We start from the raw sequence: 17,803 nt of genomic DNA on the forward strand, positions 1-17,803 counted from the left end.
AACAGCGTCTATTAATGCACCTTTTTAGTACATGTTCCTTCTTTCTGTTAAGTTTCCTTTTATAAAAAGTTCCGGCCTGCGCTCTAGTCATATATCGCCTTGTTTGTTTTTCCCCTGTTGTTCATCATTAACCCGTTTTTTTTTGTTCAGGGTTGATGTCATGGCGGCGTCTGACACACAGTGTTTGGACTACACTTCACATTTACAACCTCAAACTGCTTCCTGATAGCAGCCAATTACGATTGTCTGTTGGTATGAGTCCATGTCTGATCTCGGGGGGGAAACAAACGGTCATTGTAATGGTTATTGTAATGTGGGAGCGGCATCTGTGTGCAGGCATGCTACTCCACTGAAAGCCATTAAAACTCAGTGTGTCTTTGTCAGTTCATGGCTGCGTTATGTAGCATATCAGTTCAAAAGAAAACCAAAACAGATTGTTGTAATTGTTAGTGGGGGGGGGGACACAATGTCTTGAGGCAATTACATTAGATTACGCAGCTCAGATGTGTTTTATTAGAAACACATGTCATGCAAATTATTTACAGTGAGGTTTTACATTGTTTTTTTTTTTTTACACCAGGTTGCAAGAGTACAAATGAGGACTCGTACCGCCTGCAGCTGACTACTCGCTCATTTAACCGACTTACTTTGTTTGTAGGTTAGCTAACGCAGCAGCGCATTGCAACACAGACTATGTCGAATGCACAGAGCCTGATGAGACAAACGCATTGTGTGGAGATTTCACAGAGCCCGATATAGCATATAACACAAGCAACATCCACAGATTTTTTATGTAGGTTACTGCTCCTCACATCCCTGCACGCACTTCTCAGTTGGATGCACGTCATCGTTCATCTCCAGTCACCTCCGTACAAGTCACTTTATCTGATTGTCCTAAATGTCAATTTTAATCATATAACAGAGCATCGGAACATGATAATACTTCATGATTGTTTGCTTCAGTCGAGCTGCTCAGAGAATGACTGTTGTTTTTTAAAATAAGACTTACCTATTTTGCCTTTCTGTCTTTTTTCCCCTCGTCATTCTTATGTTTTTCCATTATTTATCCTCAACTCTGTTTTTCCTCTCTTATTCTGTGACTGTTTCTTGCCTCAGTTCTCACCTCTTCGTCTGTTACATATATTCTTTGTCAGTTTTTCCATATTAAACCCTTCTGTTCCTCCTTCATCTCTATTTTTCTCTGTCTGTTTTTTGCTTCTCATTAAACCCTTCCCTCGCTTCTCGGTAGTCATTGGAGAATGAAACAATGGGGCGATAGATGGGTGGTGTGGTTGTGTTAATGGGCTCCCATTGCTGAAATTGCTTTTGTGGTCTACATTAGAACAGGTCATTTACTGATGCTTGTAAATCCAAGAGGCAGAGCATCAGATTGCATGTTTGGATTTTTGCCAACAGAGTGAATGAGGCGCAAAAAGCGTTTAAGGCGGTCGCTTTTGTTGATGCATTCTTTTTTTTTTCTTGAGTGTTTGTTACACCACCTAAACATTTTCCCTTCTCTGTCTCCAGGACTGCTATAGGTCCCTCAACATCTCGACCTGCATCCTCCACATCCAGGCCCACCACAGCTGCAACCAAGCCCTCCGCCCCTGCAGCAGCCAGAACTGCTGCTTCTAGAGTTACCACAGCACCCTCTACTGGCAGGACCACAGCAGCACAGCCTCCCAAAACGGCTGCTGCTAAGAAAGGTTAGAAGTTATATCTTTTTCAGACAAAGAGACGCTCTCCTGACAGCAGTGTCCCGTTTGCAGAGTGTTTTTTTACACTGGAGGATGAGTTAATGTCACATGGTAGCACTTGACAAGACCCAGTTTTTATTGTATAAACACATCTCAGCTTGACAGTTTCAAGTTGCCTAAAATGCCTGTAATAATAAAGTAGAATGAAGTGGTTGGCTTTAGTCCCAGCAATATACTTACATGAATGTGCCAAAGAATGAGTTTATGAACAGTTACCCTGTGAATCTGTGGATTGGAAGCTTAAATAAATATTGCTTAAGTGATAGAAGTATTTTAATTTGATAGTTCTAAGCTAAAATATCACAAAGAAGCTCAGCTGAAATTGATTGATTGGGTGACTTGATGTTTTCTCTCTTCACACCAGATGTTAGTCGACTACCCCCTGCTGCAGGAGCTAAAAGACCTGCAACAGGTACAACGTCGGCCGCTGCCAAAATACCCGACCCCTCTAAACCCACGGCCACCGCGAAGCTCAACTCCGCCTCCAAATGGTCTGCAACAACAAAAGCAGCAGATCCCAAGATGTCACAGCCCAAAACTCAACAGCCTGCTAAATCTACTCCCGCAAGGAAACCTGGTGTCGCTCCTGCTCGGTTCAATGCCAATAACAAACTGCCCATCGGTCGGACCCCTCCTGCCTCTCCAGCCAACAAACCTGGAAGCAGCACCACCCCTCAGGCAAAACGTGGAACCAAACCCACTCAAGCTGTTCCACCTTTCACTGCCACCAAAAAGACAGGGGTTTCAAATACTACCACATCTGCAGAAGCACAGAGTCCTGCTCGCGCTGGTGCTGCTGGTCGTACCGCTGCTGCTGCTGCTGCTGTTGCTGCTGCTGCTGCTGCTGCTGCTGCTGCTGCTGCTGGTGCAGCGGTAGCAGTAGCGGCTGCCCCTGCAGCGACTGTGCTAGCAGAAGTGCAAGCAGAGACACCAGTAGCTTTACCACAAGAATCATCTGTTGCTGTCCATGCACCAGAGGAGGTCCCTCCCCAACCTTCTACCCAGGACATACCACCAGAGGTAATACCTCAAGAGACTGTTCAAAGCCATTCAGCTGCCCCCTCCCCTCCACAAAGCCCTGTCCAGACAGCCTTACCAGAGACCGCTCCGCCCCAGGAGCAGCTAGAAAGCAGTGCTCCTTTACTAATAACACAGGAGCAGGTCTCTGTTCCAGTTGAGCCTACGTTACCACCAGTGGCCTCTCCTCCAGGGCTATCCGAGGAGCCCGTTTACCTGTTAACAGACCAAACCCCCTCCGCATCGAAAGCCTTCCCAGCAGCAGCAGCAGCAATCCCTCAGCTAGTCCCCCCCACCAATCTAAATGAGGAGGAGTATGAAGAGGAGAGGGAGGGAAGCCTGCCGGTTTCTCTGTCAGAAATGAGCGGGACCACTCAGCCCACTGAGGAGTCTCGTCCCGGGTCGGCCGGGCCAGTGGGGGGCTCCGCTTGGAGGGCCGGTGGCGCCTTGCTCTCTGAGCTGGACTCTGAGGATGTTAGCGGCAGCCAGCTGGGCGCATCTGAATTGAGCGCCCCCGGTGTCCTGGAGGGCGCAGAGAGCATGGATGATCTGGGAGATGGCAGTCTCAAAGGAGCCTCAGCAGGCTCACCGGACTTTGAGAAGGTTCCTGACATTCCAGTTAATGACTTTGAGGAGGACGACGATGAGGATGACGATGATGACAATGATCGGGTGTGTGACATGGATGTGGGCTCAGAGAGGATAGACGAACCGCAGAGACCCAGGGACGACAATGATGTGGAGGACGAAGAGGAGGACGAAGATGTGGAGATGGCCAGTGAGGGGGTGACAGAGAGCGGGTTGGAAAGCTACGGGAATGCAGATGAAGATGACTTTGCTGAGGATGAAAGGCTGGACAACTTGAACAGGGTGGCCCAGCCTCCACCTCCTCCTCAGCTGCCCTCTGCCCCAGCTGCTCAGTGGGACCAACAAAATCCTTTCGCTGATCACTGGGCAGAACCTCTTCAACCGCTTCAGCCGCAGCAGCTTCTTGGGCACATGGCCCAGCCTCTACAGGCGGCGGGAGCAGCTGCCGCGAGCCCTTTGGTAGACCTCTGGCAAGCAGACTCTGAGACCCCGACTCAGTCCCCAGCCCAGCCCTGGCTAGAACTAGGCACCGCTCCTTTTGTTCCCGAAAACCAACAACTTCTCCCTCATTCCTCAGTCAAGGATGGGGCTCAGATGTACATGGATCAGCCCGGCCCAGCCCCGATGCAGACCCTGGCCCCTGCTCTGCTCTCTGCCCCGGCGATGTCTCTGTCAAGCACCCTAAGCAGTGAGACCAGCAGTCCAGAGGATCTCGGAGACTACAACGGAGAGGGGAAGCTTCAGCCTCAGGATACACAAGCCCCGGCGCTCTCTCCCCAGCTTGACCTAGACGACCAGGACCTGGGCATCCACTTGGAGAGAGGAGACGGGGAGGGAGAGGAAGATGCAGAGGCGGAGACCCTGCCCGCTGATGAAGTCTTGGGTGGGCCTGCAACTGCCCCCACTTCCAACCCCTCCTCCTCCTCAGTAACGGAAGATGAAGCCAGCGACACAGAGGGAGAAGCTCAGTTGGACGATTCTCTGGAGAGTCCAGCGGTCACACACATAACCTTCGACAGCCAGCCCGCATCCCAGCGCTGCCTGTCCACCGTGGAAGAAGGCGAGGAGGCCGATATGGTGGAAGGTGTCGTCTGCGAAGACACAACCCCGCCTTCTGCTACCTCGTTGGCGTCTTACGGCTTCGACACCATGACCACAGCCTCGAGCTCCAACGCCCAGTCCACAGGGGAGAGTTGCATCAAGAGTCCCGGTATCTTCTCCTTGGAGGAGCTTCCCGAGGAGGCCAAGGATCCCTGTCTCATCCCACAGCCTCTCACCCAGCCGTGCCTGGCAGAGCAGCAGTACATCGAGTGTGGGAAGCAGGAAGCAGAGTCTGCTGAGCATGCGGGGGAGGAGGTGCTGGGGTCAGAGGAAGCCCCGGATCCTTCAGCAGCTCTGAGCACTTTGCAGCAACCAGAAGAAAATCCAGATGACATGCAGCCTCCCTACTATTCAGCTATCTGTGAAAAGACTGAGAACTCTTTTGCAGGTAACGTATAGTTCATCTCCCTAACAGCCCAAGTAAAGCCCCTTACCTCTCTTTGGCCTTGTTCCAGCCTCCCCAAAATAATATCTCACTGTAGTAGTCCTTGTCGTCAGTGTTTGTCCTGAAATCTCTGGGGGTGGACGTAATCAAAGGTAAACAACAACAAAAAAAAAAAGAGAACAGAGAGCAAAAAAAAGGGAAGAGATTAAAAAAAGAAGACAGCAGTGGCACTTCCCTCTGATATAACATTTCCATTATGAGTATATGGCTTAAATTCCTGTATGTGCAATAGCTACTACTATTTACTCTTAATGTGTGTGTGCGTATGTGTGTGTGTGTGTGTGTGTGTGTGTGTGCGCGCGCCTGGGTTTTGGTTTCTGTTTTATTTAACACAGAATCATCTGGTTGTCCTGAACTGACATTGATATGACTTGTCTGCTTACAATGCAGCTCTTAAAGAGGGAAAACAATGAAATTGAGCATAACAAAATGAAATATGGAATGAACTGTAACATGTTTTTTTTTTTTTTTTTGTATTTATCCTAATACTTTTTACTGAACAAAAGCCGATAACTGAAAATGAGTTTTTGATTGTATTTTCATGTTCTGATTTCGCTCTTCTACCATGAGATACAGGCAATCTTTCCTTAACCCGATCACTCCTCATGTCTTCTTGCACTTTAAATTGTACCCCAGCTTTTTTTTTTTTCTTCCCCCCTCTTGTGTTTATCCATCTTTTTTTGGAGTAATGAAGCTTAAAACTTTAAATAAAGATTAGATTTCTATCATGATGTACTCTCTCATCGTACCGTTTTATTGAAATGGGCATGTGGGAGTGGAGTGTAAGACATATTTATGGTCTGTATGCAAGAAAAAAAAAAAAAATCATCACTCATCACTGACATTTATTTCAAGGTCTCACAAACATCCAGTTTTATGCCAGCGGCTCTAAACGGCTCATTTATACTGCAGACACTTCCACTCAGTTAAGCATTCAGCCTCCAGCTTGTCAATGCTTTACTCTCATCATTCACTCAACACAGACACTCCATACATATATTGTAGACTTTCCTTTTTTTTAAAAAAACTGGACACAAACAGTGGAACTCATGCCTGACCTCAAAGACTTCTCTGGTCTGAAAACCACATAACTGAAATAAGTTGATCATCCGCTCCACCAGACCTTCTCATCCACGGATTTGACCTTCAGCGCCTCAAGCAACGAAGAAGCTTGACATCCTGCCTGAAGAAGGACCCGACTCTTCTCATTCTGCTGCTACTTTAATTTCCCTCCAGTTCACTGTGGGTGTGTTTCTGATTTTAGCTCTTTTCTACTGCCTTCTTTATTTTTATTTATTTATTTATTTTAAAGCATTCCTGCTGCACTGTTTCTACAGCACTGTATTAATGTTAACTGAGCTTATGCATGTCACTGTTGCACAATGACTTGACTTTCATCTCATTACTTTGGATTGGTTTGTTCAGGGTCAGCTGAATAGCTTGGCTCTAGGACTTAATTACCTTTTAGGTTAGAATAATGTCTAACCTTGAAGGACAGGCTCACAGTTTTTCCAAGTCTTTTTTTTTAAAACAACAGTCAGGTTCTCATATGAACAATGAAACGCTGTAACCACTCCTCCTGAACCACAGTTAAAAGTTAATATGAAGCATCTGAGTTAATCAAATAAAGTGGATATCCCCACAGTTAGTCTTATAAATACAAAAGTCCCTCTTTGTGTCTCGACGGACGGCGTTTTCCTGTTCAGCTGCAGTGGAAAGTGTAGTGACAAAGAGGGGAAATTGGCACTAAAAAGACAGTAATGACAGTATAGTAGAGATTGATTTAACTAATTTGGATGACTGAAGCTTCATTTGACATTTTTGTGCAGAAGGACGATCTCTTAATGGTTAGTATGAACAGGAGCAATGATTACAGCAAGAGAAACCTCTGTCCATTCAGGTACTTGACTGTTTCAGCACAGACTTGAAAAAAATGTGAACCTATCCTTTTAATTTACTGGGGTTAGAATAACATCTAGCCTCAACTTTTATTCCTAAAGCCGAGCTATTATTTCAGTTTTCTTGTGATGCTGGATGTCTATAAATGCATGGAGAGCTTTTGCATGTATCACTGGTCGACTAACTATAAACTCCATTCACGGGTGATGACTGTTTGAGCTGGCAATAAGCTTTTCTGTGGTTGTTTTTTTATGTGTCACCATAGTTGATAGTGATTGCATATACAGGAAGTTGGCTGCTTGTTTTTTTTGCACACAAAAACCTTTTTTCTTTTTCTGGGTGTCATTTTAAAAAAAAAAAAAAGTATTAAATCTAGGAAAATCACATTAAGTACGCACAGTTGCTCTCTGCTCAAATTTCCCAACCCTTGTCCCGGCTACCACCCCCAGTCACCTCACCTTGGGTCACTATTTTCTTTTTGTGTTCACTGTTTTACAGAAATACTTTGGCTCCACCCTCCAAATACTTAGCAGACTGTATCTGTCACTGCTGCACAGCTTGCAAACAATGTCCCACTGTCATTTATTCAAAGTGAAAAAAAAATACAAATAATTGCCGGTCAGTCTGGTGCTGCAGGCTGCTGGCAGACCTTTAGGCCTCACAATGCTTCCACTATTCCTTCAGCGAGTCTGAGCCTCTGAAGGCCACCCCCCCCCCCCCCCTTTTCCTCTACACCCTATCTGCCTGTACTCACACTGCACTGCTGTCACTGTCCTGCTGCCTGTGACCTGTTTTATAACATCACGCTACTGTAATTTTCCTTCCCGCTTCCTCTCACATACAGGCTTCACTGCACTACCACACGCTCACCGCCGCGATCACTCGGCACACCCCAGAACCTACTGCGACATCGTCAAACCCATCGTCGCCGCGGCCGCCCCGCCGAGGCTGACCTGCGCCGACCTCCCGCCCAGGAACGTCGGGCAGCAGGCGCTCAGCCCGCAGCTCCGCAGGCTGGAGCAGCACCAGAGGCAGCTGCTGGAGCTGCAGCAACGCAGGGAGCAGCAGAGCAGACCGCTGGAGGAGGCAGAGCAGGAGAGGAAGAGGAGGGAGGAGGAGGAGCAGAGGAGGAAGAAAGAGGAGGCCGAAGAGGAGATCAAGAGGAACAAAGAAGAGGAAGAGAGGAAGACGCGAGAGCAGGCGGAGGAGGCGACGAAGAAGAAGGAAGAGGAGGAGAAGCAGAGGAGAGATCTCGAAATGCAACTGCAGCAGCAACAGGAGGAGCTGAAGCAGAGACAGCAGATCATGCAGTGGCAACAAGAGCTGCAACAGTCTAATAAAGGTCAGACGGTGCTGCTGTCACCTTCCTCCGGCCTCTGCACCATCTACGAAGCCCTGGAGAACAGTGATGAAGAGGCTGATGGTGAAGAAGAGGGAATAAAGGAGCTCAAGCCTAAGAAAGAGGAGGAGGAGCCCGAGCAAGAGACGCCGAACGAGGAGACAGACGATAACTGTGAAAGGGCGGCGTCAGATGTAGATCGAGACTCTTCACCGTCCAACGAGACCCCTCCTCCTCCTCCTCCTCACCCAGACTCCCCTCACACACCCAGCAACATCTCCCAGGACGGAGACAGCTCCTCTCCTCCCGAGTCTCCAGAGCGACCTCCACCTTTAGACCTGGACTGGGGGAAGAAAGTCGACATAGTCCAGCAGCTGATCAATCAGACCCTGCTGCTGAACGGAGACGGCTGCTCCTCCCTGCTGCTGCTGCCAGGGGGCGCAGGAGGCACGCTGAGCCCCCTGGAGAGCAGCCTGTGGCCCAGTCTGCTGCCTCCTCTCACCCCTCCCTCCGCCACCGTCACCTCTGTCAGCAGCTTCTCCCCAGAGGCCACCGGGAGCTCCCCACAGGGAGAGTGGACAGTGGTGGAGCTGGAGACGCATCACTGAGGGGACCCACACACACTTTAAATACAACACCTGCAGTACACATACAAGTGCTGTCTATACACACACACACACACACACACGTAGTGTAGATATGAATGCAGAGCACCTCACATTGACTGTGCTGTTAATATACACACCATTTGAGCAGATTTACTGTTGGAGAACATCTGCACAGACTGAAGTGAATATTTAGGCTGAGCAGTGAAGGAAAAAAAAAAAGCAATAATCAATAGAAATTCTCCCAGGACTGATACACATCATCATATCTGTTCAAGTACGGAGGATAAACTGCCGAACTGATGTCCATCAGCGTCTGAGAGTAATTGTGATTGTAGTAAACAAAATACAATAATACCAGATTACTGCCCAGCTGTTTAAATAGACCCATAAACATGTGGTGCTTTAGATTCACTTATAAGACAGATTTCTAACCACTGAATAAACAAGCACATAAAACACACAATGCTTGATGGTGCTACAGGTTAACAGTGATGCACAAAGATCAACTTTCTTACCCTGAATGAGACTCTCAGCTAGTGGCCACTCCCAGGTTATGTACCACCTGCAACCTGCTCCACAAAGTAAATGGTTAATATATTAACATCTAGAAAGTTGAAGATGAGATTAAAACCATGCAGTCACTAGTGAGGCAGGCTGACGAGAACAAGGCCAGCAGTTTAGAAATACTGAGGTCACAACGCAGCCCCCCCTCCCTTTAATGTCTCTCCAATTATTTGGATTTTTAAATTTTCTTTCCCCAACATGAAAATTGTTCAAAAAACTTTCTCAACACTGCCATTAAAATTCTGGTGAAATCCAGAGTCTTCATGGGCATACGTATAAAAATTATATTTCTGATAAAGCGAAATGTATCAAATATCGAATGTTTGGTCCGAATTCTTTGATCAGATATTTAATCCAGGCAAAGCTTTATTTTCATACATACTATTTCATACATTTCATCTTAAATGAAAAAAGGGTCACAACATGTTCATATTAAGTAAGGTATAAAACCCAGCCCTTTTTGTTGAACATAAATTTGACTTTAAGGCCATCAAGTGTAAATGTACTGGACTCAGCCTGTAAAATAACCACACACAAGTTACTAAAACCCCTCAAACATGAACAAGAAAACTCAGAAGACTCGTAACCTGATCGTGTTCCTGCCTCTGAGTCTCTCCTCAGGTCGAGAAAGTCTCATCTCTTCCACCCAGAAACTCACATTAGACAAACACAACATGACACCACACTGAAACTCTCTTACCTCACACCCACAAACACAAACTTTACATCATCACACAGAACCCTACACACAGAACATCACATGACAAAACCCCATGATGCATCACTGCTACCGACTTAACAGGGTGGAACTTTTCTTTATGCCAAATCTCCGTGCCATGGGCGACCACACACATACACGCACACACAAACACACACCGATGGTGCCAAGGTAAACCGAAGGATATGGTTTGTTTCATTCTGTGTTTCTCACCTGTTGCTCCTTTTTATTTGAGTCCATAACTGTTTCTACGTGTCGACACGCGTCCTTTTATCATCTTATTTTGATGTGAAAACACTGGAGATGTCCGGCTACTGAATAGTGATAAACATTATCTGAAGCTTCCCAGATCTTTATAAGGTTGCACTTTGTTAAAACTCTTTAAGTCGCTCACACACGACATTTGTCTCGATTCAAATTTGGTGATTTATAGAGGCCTGGAAATGTTTTCTGTTAAGAGTTGAAGAGCTGTTTTGGATTTGCAATTCCTTACCAAAGGTCAGTATAATGTGAAACACTGAAGAAGTTTTAGTTTTATGTATATAATCGTGTCAACAAATGAGATTTCTTAGTGATTAAATACTGCTGAAGGATAGTCACTGCTTCGTAGCCCCACATGAACTTTTTCCTGTTCCTGAGCTTCTTGTGCTCATATTTTAGATGAAGTTATTCAGTCATGCAGACTTCAGACAGACGACGGCCTGTAATTATACAGTGACTGACTCTTAAGTTTTACCCGGTACTGCTGTAAAGGTCAGGGGTCACTTTGTGGTGCGATATGACACTAAGGAAGATTATTAAAAGGGAGGCGAAGCGGAATATCAGGATGTTCTGGATTTCTACTGTGTAGTATTGTTGAAACTGTGATGAGTTACGGTACGAGAGCGTCTCGCTGGTTGTTAAGTGTTCGTATCTGTGGATGTCGGTCTGGTTGTTTGGATACTGTGTGTTTGTCAGTGTCAGTGTTGTTTAAGGCTGTTTTGAGCTTCACTTTATAACGTCACAGGTCTGAAGAGATTCTTTTCTGACACCCCTTAAATCTAACTGAAGGGCAGAGACATGTATTCCTGCATCTGCGTTTAATAATAAACCGAATTGAAAGCAGAAATCGAGGAGCTTAATTGATACTTTGTGACTGATATTTGCTCTTTCACACTACTGATCCAGCAGGAAATAAATCCCCACTGCTGGCTGGTTTGTCCACCGTCTTATCAAAGCTTATGTGTAGCAGCTGAGAAGCATGCAGGTGTTTCTGCTTGATGTATGTTTGCGTTCCCGTACCTTCCAGGCAGGACACAGAATGCTCACTGCATTTTTGACAAAGCTGGACTTTTTAAAATTAGCTACCTTAAACGTGTCTCCGTAGTGTTTTTGTAAGCATTTCTGTGTATATTGTTTAAAAAGACTGCTCACTGTAATGAAGGGAAACCCCACTGACATTTTGTACTTTAGAGATTTTAGAAGTATAGTAGCCCTTTAAGAGTCATATATACATTTATATTACAATAGAGGATGAAGGATGATAGATATTATTCTTTTGTTGTAAGTAAATCGCCTTTTCTTTACGTGCAGTCGACAGAGCCGATGGGCTGAATGGTTCAAGGTCAAACTGAACACAGTAGGCAGATTGAACGTGTTTCATTTGTTATTTAGGCTCAAAAAAAGGTTTTAATAATCTCTGGCTTTGGATTTTAATTTATTGAAAATGTACTGAGGCCTGTGTGCTCTAATTTAAATGGTTTGATGAACCTGTTCAAATGAAGTAAAAATGGGCGTTCTCACGTTTGGGGCCCGAATCATGGCAGCTTGTTCTAAAGTTTTCCTTGTTTTTCTTTGACTTTCTGGAAAGACAGAAATCTGTGATTGTGTGTAATTATTCCAATGCAACGTTTCATGTAAATAAAATGTTGTTTTTTTTTTTTAATAATGCTTCTGGACTTCTTTACAACAACACAAACAATCTTAAATAATATAAAAACTTATAAAAATGTTAAATCTCTACAAAATACTGGCAAACTCTTATCAAACCTCTTAAAATAGACAAACACACTGAACTGAATAAAGTGTGAAGCAAACATCACAGTGACCAGCATAAAATGATTCTTACATAATCCAACTGACAGTATAACTGTATCTTAGAAAATACCAACACCGGTCCGTGTTGAAGGTTATAAAACACACAACACCATGTTTGAACTAACAGGTTATGAATGAATGAAGTCACATCTTTATGATGATGTGTGCTCCTGAGCCAAAGTGCGAGATGCATCTGAAACCAGATGTTTAAACTTAAAATATCTTTTTAGAATCTTCACATCAACATATTCTCAAAATAAAATGACCCAGCTTAAGGATTTTGTCTGTCTACCTTCAAGAGAGTTGTAACCTGAACAGAAACTGTATCCACAAGCACACTTGTTCTCCTGCAGGGTGTAGCATCACTCTGTTGTCTGCCACGACATCAGCAGCTGCTGCAGGAAGTCTGTGGCGCTGCAGCTCGACGGCTCATCGCTGCCCAGAAACAACAGCCTGTGATAGTTGGCCAGAGGAACCTCACACATGATCCTGAAACAAAACACATGCAAACACACTGATAAAAAGTCAGGGGAGTAACTGGGTGGTGTTGAGCTTTTCATTTCACTCCCCAGAGATCACTGAATATGGAAAAATATAACAAAGATAAACAGAGAAATGAATGAAGAGATGGAAATCAGCGTACCAGTCATAGATGTCATCTGTGTCGGGGTCAGGGTTCACCTGCATCCACTGACCGATGGACCACATCCTCACCACGTTACCGTGGCGATCTCTGTCAGCCTCTGCGTGTACGTTGGGAATGTCCTCACAGCACAGGAAGTAACTGAGGAGCAGGTGGTGCATTGATATGAAAACAGTTGGTTCAGGGCGTCTTCATCCATTTATGACTAATTGTGGGAGTGCAAATGAGGCACAATGACTTATAAGAGATTTATAAAACAGAACCATGTGTGTGCACAGCTTTATAAATCAGATGAAAAGAATGCATCTGCATATTTCTGGCTTTGTGTGAACACAAAGTTTTAGTTATAAATCTGAAGAGTTTTATGCATCTGGTCCCAGATGTTGATGATGTTGGCAGAGGAGCCGACAGACTGAACAGACTCACTACTCTGTTTCTCCGACTGTCTCCGCGCCTCTCTCCTCCGTCTCTCCACCCTTCCCTTCATCCGTCTGCTGCTCGTCTCGGAGTCTCTCCACGTTCCATCGCATGCGTTTGTACAGTCCGGTGTCGACCCGGGCCAGGTACGGCGTCGGCTTACAGTAGCGGAACGCGGTCAGCCTCAGTCGGCCGAGCTGACTCTGGCCGATGCAGAAGTGAGACATGCTGGGAACGCAGACAGGAGAGCGTCAGACAGTGAGATATGGTGAAACCGGATCGATCCCTTTGGGGAAATTAGATTGTTATAGCAGCAAAAGTCAAGATGTCAGCAGCTAGTTTTAACAAGTGGGAAGAAAAATAAAAGAACATGCTGAAAGCTGAAGAAAGAAAACACTGATATTAAATGTTTGCTGCTGACAATTTCAAGAAATGTGTCAGAAAAACAAGGATGAGTTATTTAAAGGTGCCAATCAAATAAAAATTGATTTCATTTGTTGTGTTAAAATGATAACAGGCTGGTACATTTACACAATATTTCATCGACTTAAAAAGTAACTACTGGACATAATATCAATGAAATAATCAATGAAAGGTTTTACTGTCACATAAGTAAAGACTGAAATGAGTAAATACAACAACTGTGCTGTGATGCACCAAGAGATGAAACAGATACTGCAGGCAGCAGTTGGGGAGTTACCGAACCTCTTCAAACAACTTTCTGTTTGAGAGGGAAACGAATGACACTCTAAGTATTTTTTAAGTAATGTTATTACTGGCTGAAAAACGGAGAAAACAAGGTGACAGTGTTGATATTGCAATGAAATAAATGATGTTTACTTACACGGTTCTGTTGGAAATTATAATGCAAAACATTTTCATTCCTGCTGCTGCTGCTGCTGATGTTAGAGAACAACCTGAAGCAGCTTTCAAGTGGTGACCAGCTGAGGATCGTCACTCGTAAGTGCGACTAGCAGCAGGACGAAGCGTTTAATATGTGGGGAAAGTCGCCCCTTCTTCACCTTGTTTACACTGAGAACAGTGTAGTTTCCTGTTAGCATGTCATCGCTAATCCCGTATGTTCCAAATATTTACACTATAATTTGTGGCCTGTAATATAAAGTGTCACCGTTACAACAAATTGCACAAAGTTGATCGTCTAGGAAACAGCTTAATATTACTCAGGAAATGTATTTAATAAAAAGGTTAAACTATCCTTTCACAATTAAAGTAAATGTTTTTGATAGAAATGAGTTAAAGCAGTTCAGTTACATGAAACAGAAGGAGCTGAATAATAATAATATATATACTGTATTTATGAAGTTGTGCTACTGTAACATGTATTTTTTTTCCCAGATTTAAAAAAATCAAACTATAAAAAAAAAAGAAATGCCTGAACACATATTAGTAGAGACTTGTATTGTTCTTCTGTGTGTGTTTACCTGCTCGGTTCAGTCTCGTCCAAACAGAGGAGATTGTAGCTGGCGTAGGTCAACACCAGCTGCTCCAAACTGTCACACAGCTGTTGAGAGAGGTCTAACAGCTGCACGCGCTGCACAAACACACACACACACACAGAGTAGATGTTAAAAAGTCAACTTGTAGCAGTTAAACCATGAAGTTTTCATACACTGAACACAGATGAGCCTCTCATTCACTAACAGATTTGAAGACTTTAGAATACTTTGTTCCAACAACCGGATCTGCAAAACATCTGACTGCATCAGACGACCAAATGTCGAGTACACTGCACCGGAGATTTGTTGTTCCAGTGACCAATTCCCAGGATGCAAGAGAGAGAAACTGTGAGCCCTTTGCTTTCAACACTTTAGCAGTTAAATAGTATTTAAATGTTGCTAGCAAGAAAATGACACTAAAATATGAGATGTGTCTGTTATATCAGTCACAAGTCATAGTTTGAATCTGAGGAAGTCAATATCTGAGACAGCAGAACATTTTTTCAGTAATCCAACACTGGCTGATGAACATACATACACAATTAATCATAATAATAAAACTATCATATGCAAGATACTTCAGGAATACCTGATTTTAAACTGTGTTGAAATGTTTTTAGGGTGGAGCTTTACATTAAATGACTTTTCAATATTTTTAGAAATTTTAGAAGTGTAAACCAAAGCCTGGGAATGATTGATTTAAAGCACTTATCCAACATCTTCATGACAGAAAAGCTGCTTACTGAGTTTTTAGTTTGTGGTGTCACTGGTGTCCCTGAACCTCTCCAATCATCTCTAATTGGCCAAATTGTGCCAATTGCTGGCTGGATGTTAAAGGGTTAAATATATTCAGCTGCAACATCTTATTCTAGAAACAATGTCCCGTGATACACAGAACTCACTGTCAACAGATTTCATAGAGATGATTGTTTTCAGTAGAAAATAGTTCCAGTCTTAGTTTCAAAACCAAAACTGTCAGCATAGCCACTAATGAAACTAATGAAACCTTAAAAATATACCTTTGTGAATATGTCAAAGGGCAGCGGGGTGTGTGGGGGAACGCTTCTCCGAGCTGTTGATTCCACATCGTTAAAGTAAGCCTGACAGGTGTACAGGAAACTTGGCACGGCAGCAACCAGAGACCCTCTGTCTTGATGACTCAGCCTGTCAGAACACACAAAAGAAAATCCTACAATAAAGGGAAAAAAAAAAGGTGAAATCAGCTTGTTGTGTCAAGCCAAGAACCCTACCCATTGATGAGACAGTTGTGCATGTCATCCACTTTGCTCATGAGGACCTGGAGCTTTAGCTGCATGGACTGCAGGTTCCTCTCCATCAGTCTGCCCTCCAGGTAGCTGCGGGCCTCGCAGTCACAGCTGCACGCTGCTTCATCACCACACCATGGCGCCAGAGTAAAACCAGCCAACAATGCTAGTGGCTCCTCCACCTCTGAGAGAGAAGTTAATCATATTTGGCCATTAAAACATTGTCAGGGGCAAGGTAGGCAACTGCCTGGGGCCCCCAACTAAAAGGGCCCCAAACAGCTATAGATTTATTATGATGTTTAGATATGAAAAATATTGAATTATGTTACTATTCTAACCCATTATACTGTGTATTTCTACTTCAGAGGAAAACATTGTACCACTACATTTACCTGACAGATTCAGATTTCACTCACAAAATATAATCAATAAAATATGATGCATAAATATCCGGCATTTTAAAAGAATTAAAAGCTCCACCTTGAACACAAGTCAATTTAAGTACATTATGCTGATAAAACATCTCTTTCACTCTTCAGTTTTAAGTAAAAATCTCAATGCAAGACTTTTACAGTGCAGTATTAATAGTTTTAAGAAAACAGTATTGTGTACTTCTTCTACCACTGCCAATACCAACATTCATTCTCAGTTAGAGAAAGTGTGAAAATAAAGCTAGATAGAATTTGCTTGGGGCCTCCATATCACTAAATCCACCCCTCAACATACTGAATTGATCTTTTTACTCCACTACCTCATTTTCTAAACAAATGACATGCTTTTCACATTTGTATCCAGCACGTCCTTCAGATCCTCTGCAGCTGGCTTCCTAGTTGTCACAATGATGTCAACAAAAACGCATGGGGAGACAACTTTTAGTCTTCCAGCAGTCTGCCTGAGGATCTGAACATTTTTAAAAGAAACCTGAAGACATACAGTTTTCTTTTAGCCTGGCTTTTGCTTAAGGTGCCTCGTCATTTGTTGTTTAATTCGTTTACTGTTGCTTCATTTTTATTGTTATTTGGCTCTTTTGTGCCTTTGCTCACCTCTGTGCAGCACATGGACTACAGTCACTGTACGAAATGTGCTATATAAATAAAAATTGATTTGAAATAATAAGAAGATAAACCTAATTAACCTCAATTAATTTCTGTGTCACAGTCATTTTGATTGTTTTGACTCTTTAAAAGTGAAAGTAAAGTTAGAGTAAGTAGAGAAAGAAAGTAAAGTTAGAAATTAGACACCCGTGTTTTCGTAGGTTGTAGTAGGACATGTCATTGAACCTCCGTGTCCGGTGTTTGGAGGACCCTCCGGGCTGTGTGACTCCCTCTCACCACCCGTGTCCTCCTGCAGCACCGGTTGTCCTGGCGGTGATTCTGCGGTGAGCTGAACCTCAACTTGAACTTCAGTCTCTGTCATGCTTTCTGTTGTAGGTAAGCCTTTTTCCGGGGAGATTTGCTGGGGGAGAAAACGCCTCCTTCAAGGGTTATTTTGGAACTGTCATTAACTGTTAATGTCTTGCTTATTAACGTCAATGCTAGCCAGCTAGCAAAACACCCCAAACCTTGACAACTCCTATTTCGGCTACTGACTGAATAAATCCACAAGAAAATTAAATGTTTAACCACTCTTCACTCTTGAGTAAAGTGGTTATATGACAAGTTAACGCTAAATAACTGTAATATTAGCTGGTAGCAGTTGACAACGTACGTACGTTCTTTTCGTCGTCAACGGTCCGCCAATTTATTTTCCTAGGATGGCGCAGTCATGATCCGGCCTACTCTGCCTCTGATTGGCTAGTATTCGTTGCCTTCGTTGGTTGGGTTGGTTAGGTTTAGGCATGAGGAGTGAGATTGGTTAGAATTATGGTAAGAATATCAGGATAAGCCAATCAGAGGCAGAGTAGGGCGGG

The 17,803-nt window shown here is 43.9% G+C and overlaps 2 protein-coding genes across 5 annotated transcripts in view; one reads left to right on the forward strand and one right to left on the reverse strand.

Moving 5' to 3' along the window:
- Window positions 1–11,210, forward strand: part of prr36a (proline rich 36a) — a 31,976-nt gene extending 20,766 nt beyond the window's left edge. Inside the window, exons 4-6 of one of the 2 annotated variants that reach the window (XM_067580656.1) lie at window positions 1,524–1,706; window positions 2,122–4,851; window positions 7,652–11,210. In XM_067580656.1, the coding sequence (XP_067436757.1) occupies window positions 1,524–1,706; window positions 2,122–4,851; window positions 7,652–8,754 (4,016 nt within the window). In that variant the 3' untranslated portion in view covers window positions 8,755–11,210. The remainder of the gene's footprint in view (window positions 1–1,523; window positions 1,707–2,121; window positions 4,852–7,651) is intronic. The other variant, XM_067580647.1, reaches the window with a different exon arrangement.
- A 715-nt stretch (window positions 11,211–11,925) lies between these two features.
- On the reverse strand, window positions 11,926–17,654 carry c3h19orf67 (chromosome 3 C19orf67 homolog). Of its 3 annotated transcripts, XR_010925553.1 has the most exons (8): window positions 17,136–17,653; window positions 15,880–16,078; window positions 15,649–15,793; window positions 14,615–14,724; window positions 13,182–13,400; window positions 12,756–12,896; window positions 12,405–12,601; window positions 11,926–12,305 (listed from the first exon to the last, which is right to left on the reverse strand). XR_010925553.1 is itself a non-coding variant. In XM_067580711.1 (7 exons), exons 1-7 carry the CDS (start codon window positions 17,308–17,310, stop codon window positions 12,475–12,477), a joined length of 1,077 nt encoding a protein of 358 aa, XP_067436812.1. In that variant the 5' UTR covers window positions 17,311–17,654; the 3' UTR covers window positions 11,926–12,474. The 3 variants fall into 3 exon arrangements, 2 of the variants coding, with proteins under 2 accessions (XP_067436812.1, XP_067436800.1); XM_067580711.1 differs by having other exon boundaries at window positions 11,926–12,601; window positions 17,175–17,654; XM_067580699.1 differs by having other exon boundaries at window positions 11,926–12,601.
- Between the last annotated feature and the right edge of the window lie 149 nt (window positions 17,655–17,803).

Source organism: Thunnus thynnus, chromosome 3, assembly GCF_963924715.1.
Source record: "Thunnus thynnus chromosome 3, fThuThy2.1, whole genome shotgun sequence".
Taxonomy (NCBI): domain Eukaryota; kingdom Metazoa; phylum Chordata; class Actinopteri; order Scombriformes; family Scombridae; genus Thunnus; species Thunnus thynnus.